At 41.5% G+C, this 8,712-nt stretch overlaps 1 protein-coding gene across 1 annotated transcript; it reads right to left on the bottom strand.

The window, feature by feature from the left end:
* Nucleotides 1-6,071: 6,071 nt before the first annotated feature.
* Nucleotides 6,072-7,010, bottom strand: LOC141091406 (olfactory receptor 5AR1-like). The gene has a single exon (XM_073576952.1). The coding sequence runs from the start codon at nucleotides 7,008-7,010 to the stop codon at nucleotides 6,072-6,074; it is 939 nt and encodes a 312-aa protein (XP_073433053.1).
* Nucleotides 7,011-8,712: the final 1,702 nt, after the last annotated feature.

Below are 8,712 nucleotides of genomic sequence, written 5' to 3' on the forward strand. Positions count from 1 at the left end.
ATTATCTCGCCAGAGAGACATGAGGTAGAGATGTGCATGGGAAATGACAAGAAAGCCAATCTCCAATGCAATATCAAAAAGGGGGAGAAGTAAGAGAAAGTATAACGTTGGTTTAAGTCTGCCATCCATATGACTAACACTACACAAAGGGCATGACAGCTATTTACTCTTATTACAAGAACTCAGAACAAAGGGGGATTTCTTTAAGGCTACTTTCACACATCCGGTGTGTGGGGTCCGGCGGCGTGCGGCGAAAAGCCAGGCCGCCGGATCCGGCCTTCAGCCGTGACACCGGATGTGTGTGCGGCGAGAGATACGGCTCGGACATTATTTAAAGGAGCCGCAGGACGAGGTGGACAGAGGCAGCCGATGAGAGACAGCTGCTGAAAGGGAGGTGAGGGGAGGAGAGGATAGGATAGGAGAGGGGAGAGGGGGGTGGAGAGAGAGAGACATGGGGGGTTAACACTTAGTGTCCAGGCGAGAGAATCTCTCTCTCTTGCCGGGCACTTGTGGGGTTAACCCCACAGAGAGATCTCCCTCTCTCACCCAGACACTGTGAGTGTTAACCCCACAAGTGCCCGGCAAGAGAGATCTCTCACAAGTGTCCGGGTGACAGAGAGAGATCTCTCTCTCGCCGGACACTTGTGGGGTTAACATTCACAGAGTCCGGGCATGCGCTGTGGAAAAAGCCGGTCCCGTTGCAGGGAACATTTTTTGCAGATGCCGGACGGCTAATTTATGCCGTGTCCGGCAACAACCGGACAGGACGCATAACCATCCGGCAGGATGCGGCGACCATGAAAGCTTATGGGACAAAACCGGATCCGGTGCTGGATCCGGTTATTAAAAATTTTGCCGCATCGTGCCGGATTACAAAAACCGGATGTGTAAAAGAGGCCTAAGTCTACAATATAAGTCATTCCTGACACCTCAGCCTGGTGAGCCCAAGCTTCAAAGCATGGGCAGAGGGTCCTTTGTGGCCAGGTTGGATATTGCCTATATACTATGGGAAGGGGGTGGTTGGAAGAAACAGTGCATTTGATATGCAAGGTGGTTGCCCCTAAATTATCTCACAGACCAACGATTTCAGCATTATAATCTGGGCTTCCCTGGAAACTTGAGCCCAGGACCAGGCATATAGAAGATGGATTATACAATGGAAAGGTGTTTGCATGTGAGGGTCAGCTTTAGCTGGATGTGATGCACAATACTTTTCAGCAACCATCAAGGAAACATAATAATAACTTTAGTTTTTATTTATTTTACTCACTTATACAGCACCACTAATTCCACAGCACTTTACAGACATTATCATCACTGTCCCCAATAGGGTTCACAATCTAAATTCCCTATCAGTATGTCTTTGAAATGTGGGAGGAAACCGGAGAACCTGGAGAAAACCCACAAAAACATGGGCAGAATATACAGACTCCTTGCAGATGTTGTCCTTGGTGGGATTTGAATCCAGAACCCCAGCGCTGAAACACTGTAGTGCTAACCACTGCACCACCATGCTGACCAGATGCAACATTTAGACAGAAATGTTAGGCACTAATGTTATTTCTCCATTTTTATTTAATAACTTTTTTGCATATTTTTGTGTCGCTTTATTTTTCTCTATTCTCTCGCTATCCTCCTTTAATTGCAGAAGTGTGCAGGTGCCGCACATATATTTTTGGCTCATGTACCAAAACTACTGCCATGTATCGGTAATACGTTTGCCTCCACATGCGCACTTCTGTTTTTTGGCTTTGCCTGCAGCTGGGCAAAGCATATTGCGCAGGAGCGAGGCACGATATTCCTGCGCAGGGGCAAGATGTCGCCTGGTAATGTGGATGACGCAGGAAGCGTTATCAACATCAATTAAAGGAGGACGGCGAGCAGCAGTCGGCGGGAGGGATGGAAAGCCCCGAAGCAACACCCATCTGACCAGACCGAAAGATTACCATACAGCGTGAAAAAATTTAAAAAGGTTTTTCGGGGGTTATACAAAGGGCTGCAGGGGTTTATATAAGGATTTAGGGAATGCAACGCAGTCGCTGAATAAGGTGATATTTTTAGTTACTATGTCACAAAACTGGTGACAGGTTCCCTTTAAAGTCATATGTACCCAAAAAATGGCATAAGTAAAAAAATGCAACTTGCCCCACAATGAATAATCCTCACACAACTCTGTCTATGGAAAAAGTTATTTATCTGTAAATGGTGAATAAAAAAGAATATTTTTTAGCACAAGTAGCAAAACATAACATTTAAATACATTTGCTAATGATATTATTGGATCTACCTGCAGAAAAAAATAGCATGTCAATGTTACTGAATGGCAAACTGTGCTTTTAAAATTAAATTACATAATTAATGGGTTTTTTTCATTCCATCTCCCAAAAGCTGTAATAAATAGGTCAAAAAGACGTAGGTACCACAAAATGGGAACAAAGAAAACTACATCTTGTCACACAAACAATAAGGCTGGGTTCACACGTAGCTGAACTCTCGCGGAAATTACCGCGAGAATTCCGGAATTCCATTCCGCGGGAAAATCGCATAGTGTTTGACGAGTGTTACCAACCTGTCAATCAGTTCTCCAAGCGATGCTACAGATCGCTTGGAAAACGCTAGCATTCTGCAAGCTAATTACTCTTGCAAAATGCTAGTTTTTCCGCGGGAAAATCTCGGGAATTTAAAATGCGATTTTCCCGCGGAATGGAATTCCGGAATTCTCGCTGTAATTTCCGCGAGAGTTCCGCTATGTGTGAACCCAGCCTAAGGCTAGTTTCACACTTGCTTTTTTTTGCAGCGCGTTTTTCCCGCAAAAAAACGCATTGAAAAAACGCATACATAAGCATACAACTGCTGCGTTTTTTTCAAGCATTTTTATGAGCATGCATGAAAAAAACGCAGCGTTTTTATGCGTTTGTATGCGTTTTTAGTGCGTTTTTACCGCGTTTGCGTTTTTTCCCAACATTTTTAGGTGACCCCTCACACTACCCAAACCATGACTTTACTAACCCTAACCCTGACCCTAACCCTAACCCTGACCCTAACCCTAACCCTGACCCTAACCCTTAACCAAATCATACTTAACCCTAACCCAAACCCTAAACCCTAACTAACCCTAACCCTGACCCTAACCCTAACCCTAACCCTGACCCTAACCCTGACCCTAACCCTAACCCTGACCCTAACCCTTAACAAAACCATACTTAACCCTAACCCTAACCCTAACCCTGACCCTAACCCTAACCCTGACCCTAACCCTTAACAAAACCATACTTAACCCTAATCCTGACCCTAACCCTGACCCTAATCCTTAACCAAACCATACTTAACCCTAACCCTGACCCTAACCCTGACCCTAACCCTAACCCTGACCCTAACCCTAACCCTGACCCTAACCCTGACCCTAACCCTAACCCTGACCCTAACCCTTAACAAAACCATACTTAACCCTAACCCTGACCCTAACCCTAACCCTAACCCTGACCCTAACCCTGACCCTAACCCTAACCCTGACCCTAACCCTTAACAAAACCATACTTAACCCTAATCCTGACCCTAACCCTGACCCTAATCCTTAACAAAACCATACTTAACCCTAACCCTAACCGTAACCCTGACCCTAACCCTAACCCTAACCCTGACCCTAACCCTTAACAAAACCATACTTAACCCTAATCCTGACCCTAACCCTGACCCTAACCCTTAACAAAACCATACTTAACCCTAACCCTGACCCTAACCCTAACCCTGACCCCAACCCTAACCCTGACCCTAACCCTAACCCTAACCCTGACCCTGACCCTAACCCTTAACAAAACCATACTTAACCCTAATCCTGACCCTAACCCTGACCCTAACCCTTAACCAAACCATACTTAACCCTAACCCTGACCCAAACCCCAACCCTAACCCTGACCCTGACCCTAACCCTAACCCTAAACCCCCTTAACTAACCCTAACTCTAACCCAAACCCCTAAATTCCATGGTTAAAAAAAAAAAACGCATATGCAAAAAAACGCATACATGAGCATGCCAGTGCGCACATATGCGCATCCATAGGCTATAATGGCCATTTTTAGCGCAAAACGTGCGCATATGTGCGCATGCGCTTTTTTGCAGGGCCAAAAAATGCAACATGCTGCGTCTGGAAAATACCAACGCACACCCCAAAAAAACGCAGCGCATGAAAATCGCATACATGCGCTTACCAGCGCGCAGGTATGCGCACCCATGTTAAATATAGGGGAAAAACGCATGCGCAGGTATGCGTTTTTTTCCAGCGCTAAAAAACGCAAATGTGAAACCAGCCTAAGTCCTTACATAGCTCTGTATGAAAAGGTTTGAGTTATGTCTCTCAGTATTTGGCAATACAAAAATTATACATTTTTCATAGTGAGTATTTATTCTAGAAATCAATATAACATAAACAAAAGTGCAGAAATTTGTTATCGCATTAATCATACTGGCCAACAAAATAAAGTTAATTCTTTACTTCTACTTAAAAGTGTAATTTAACATGTAAAAAACAACAGAATTGCTGTTTTTTTCCCCAAAAAAATAGTTAAAACAAGTTAGGTCTTAATTAGTAGGTACTACAAAATGGTGACAGTGATGAATAAAGCTCAGACTGCAAAACAACAAATCCTCAACCTGTTTTGTCACAATTTTAAAATATCGTCACAAATGATGGATTATTGCCGAGATTGCCCCCCAAAAAAAAACAGTTCGACCACAATGTTTAAATGCCATATTAGGGAGTTACCATCAAAGTGAAGGATATTTTTGTAAGGTTTTTTCCTATTATTCACCAGCTTAACGTTACATTATTTTGTTGAATGTATGTAATGTTTTTTCTTTCTCATTCTGTGTTCTCACCTAGCATAAATGTTGCTTTTTTTTTCTTCTGCAGAAAATTTGCTGCATTTAACAGTCCAAGAAAATTAGATGTAATTTCAAGAAAACTCATGTCTACCGTGTGGCTACATTGTTGAACTGTAAATTTTTTGGTGCATTATTTTTGGATGAATTTTTTATGTTGCAGATTTTGTGCACCCATTATGTAAAATTGGCTACTTGCATTTTTTTTTTTTAAAGACTCAGCTTAAAAAACTCACCAAAATTTAATCATGGGAATGTAGCCTTAGGGTATGTGCACACGTTGCGGATTCTGCTGCAGTGTACAGTACCATTATAATCAATGTAAAACAAAAAACGCTGTGCACATGCTGCGGATTTTTCCGCGCAGATTTGCTGCGGATTTGAATCCGCAGCATGTCAGTTCTTTGTGCGGAATCCGCGGCGTTTTTACACCTCTTCCATTATAGGAATCCGCAGGTGTAAAAACGCAGGCTAAATCCACACAAAATCTGCATGAAATCTGCACTAAATCCGCTGGTAAAGAGCAGGTCATTTTACCAGCGGATTTGGCAAAATCCGCAGCAGAATCCGCAACGTGTGCACATACCCTTAAGGTGTGTGCACACGCTGCGGATTTTGCTGCGGTTCCGCAGTTTTTGCTGCGGTGTACAGAACCATGATTCCCTATGGGAATCAAAAACTGCAGTGCAGACGGTGCGGAATTTTCCGCGCGGATTATCTGCGGTTTTCAATCCGCAGAAAGAATTGACATGTCAATTCTTTCTGCGGATTCTGCTGCGGTTTGCCATCTCCTCCATTGAGGAGGTGAAAAACCGCAGGGCAAAACCGCAGAGCAATCCGCAGGTAAAACCGCTGGTCTTTTGACCTGCGGTTTCACCTGCGGATTTTACAAAATCCGCGCAGATGAATCCGCACCCCAATCCGCAGCGTGTGCACACACCCTTAGGCTTTTCTGGGGAGCCTTAACAAAAATGCACGTGAAAAAATACAACTTCAAATCTACACCAAAAAAGCATCAAATACAAGTGAAAACACATAAAAATAAAAAATGCAGCAAAAAGATGCAATAATGAGAGCAGACTGCTGTTGAATATTTTGATGCGAACATATGCAAAAAAAAAAAAAAATGACCTCATAGTATAAAATAGTGTTCATTGAGTAGTGCCAAGAATAGCAGAGAACTAAACATTTACTATCTGTGTACTAGTAATCTACTAATACAAAATTTCACCGCTTCCTTCACTTCTTTGTTCCGTAAGCAATAGATGATTGGGTTCATCATAGGGATTATCATCGTATAGAAAACGGATACGATTTTGTCTTGTGTGACTGAATAGTTGGAAGCTGGACGGAGGTACATGAAGAAAACCGTTCCATAAAACAAAGCAACGCAAAGCAGATGAGAGGAGCATGTAGAAAACGCTTTGCGTCTTCCTTCCGATGAGTGAATTGTCAATATGGTGAAAAAGATATATAAGTATGAAGCTAATATGACAATTACTGATAAAAAACCAAGGCAAAAAACTACACCAAATATAATTGTCTTACTTATATACGTATCTGCACATGATAGCTCCATCAGTGGAGGAATGTCACAGTAGAAATGGTTAATTACATTAGGTCCACAAAAGGGCAATATGAATGTGCATGATGTATGGACGGCCGCAGTGCATAAGCCGCCAATATAAACAAGAAGAGTAAGAATCACACATTTCCTTTTATTCATTATTAATACGTACAATAGGGGGTGACATATTGCAACATAGCGATCATAAGCCATGGTAGATAAGATGTAGCCTTCAGTGGTGGCAAACACTGCAAAGAAATACAACTGAAGTGCACAGCCAATAAATGAGATCAATTTTTTCTCCAAAAAAAAATCAAACAACATTTTCGGAGAAATGACTGTAGAATAGCAAAGATCTGAGAAGGACAGATTGCTGAGAAAATAATACATTGGACTGTGAAGGCCATTAGCGATCAGGATTGTTAACATGATACCTGTATTGCAAAAAACACTTGCAATGTAGATCAGCAGAAACAGCACAAAGAGGATGTGCTGCAAAGTTGGGTCATTGGTGATTCCCAATATTACAAACTCTGTTACAAAAGACTTGTTGCCCGGAGTCATGACTTGGATAGACTCTGCCATGTCTGTTAAGACATGATATCAATGGTTAGAATTACAGGTGATTTTGCAATGATTAAATTGAATACCTAATACAATATGCCGTAGTAAAAAGGTAAAATATGTAAAAAATTGTACAGAAATGTGTAACTTATTCGCATGTAAAGTTGTAGGTGAGTCCCACCTCTTCAGGACGTCTTCCACAGATTATTCTTTTTTAATCTTCTTGTACTGACTTGAATTGTCTAAGCGGTTGGTTTATAATTAGTGGTAGATCAATAGGGACTAATCCACAAGAGATTAAAAAAATATATTTATGTATATTGTATTTATTGTGTTGCAATTATTGTCTGTTCAGGGAAATTATAAGCCATGTTTTATCCTTTGGAGACCTGTCTTACGAAATCTATGTTCTAATGATTGAAAGAGCATGAATAGAAAGAGAAAGCTCATTTCCTATGAATGTCTTTAGATCTGCAGTCAATATATAACAAAATCCATTCAAATTATTTATTTTTTTTTATATAAATGTTCTCACTTACGAATTTCATTTTATTAGTGTAAGGACTGCATTGGAAAATATAGGAGAGGATTCCAAGTACTTATTTAACCCTTTCCCAACATGTGCCGTATATATATACGGCGCCAAAGGAGCTGCGTTCCCGCAAATCGCCATATACATACAGCGCCACGGTCACTCTATATGAGAGCTGACACTCTGCAGCAATGCCCACAATCGGTGCTAGCACTGATCGCGGGCATTTTACCCCTCTGATGCTGCTGTCAATAGTGACAGCGACTTCGCAGGGCATCGCAGAGGGAGGGAGTTCCCTCTTTGCTACCATTTGCACATCGCAATGCGATCACATTATGCCATGCCGATGGTCTCTATGGTGACCCCAGGCCGAAAGATGGCTACACCCAGGGACTGTGGCCTGTCAGCTCATGCCGAGAGCCCAAGCTGACACCCCTCCTCCCTGCATGTCGTACTCTGCTATAATGCTCTGTAGTGCCGAAGCATTGCAAAGTATTAGATCAGTGATATGTCAGTATAAAGATGATGTACCATAGTGGGACAAAGTAAAAACTATAAAAAAAAAAAGTTATTGAAAATTGAAAAAAAAATATTTTTTAAATATAGAATAAAAACAAAGAAAAAATATTAATCCAATAAATACATTTATTTATGTAAAAAAAGTACACATATTTGGCATCACCATGTCCAGAATGACTCGACCTATAAAACTCTCCCTCTAGTTAGCGTCTTCAGTGAACACAGCTAAAAAAAAACAAAAACAAGGCAAAAAACTGCTACAGTTGTGGCCAAAAGTATTGACACCCCTGCAATTTTGTCAGATAATACTCAGTTTCTTCCCGAAAATGATTGCAAACACAAATTCTTTGGTATTATTATCTTCATTTAATTTGTCTTAAATGAAAAAACACAAAAGAGAATGAAGCAAAAAGCAAAACATTGATCACTTCACACAAAACTCCAAAAATGGGCCAGACAAAAGTATTGGCACACTCAGCCTAATACTTGGTTGCACAACCTTTAGCCAAAATAACTGCGGCCAACCGCTTCCGGTAACCATCAATGAGTTTCTTACAATGCTCTGCTGGAATTTTAGACCATTCTTCTTTGGCAAATTGCTCCAGGTCCTTCTCCAAACTGCCATTTTTAGATCTCTCCTCAGGTGTTCTA

The sequence above is a fragment of the Dendrobates tinctorius genome, unplaced genomic scaffold (genome assembly GCF_039654945.1).
Source record: "Dendrobates tinctorius isolate UK_male_01 unplaced genomic scaffold, ASM3965494v1 ptg000051l, whole genome shotgun sequence".
NCBI classification, from domain to species: Eukaryota; Metazoa; Chordata; class Amphibia; order Anura; family Dendrobatidae; genus Dendrobates; species Dendrobates tinctorius.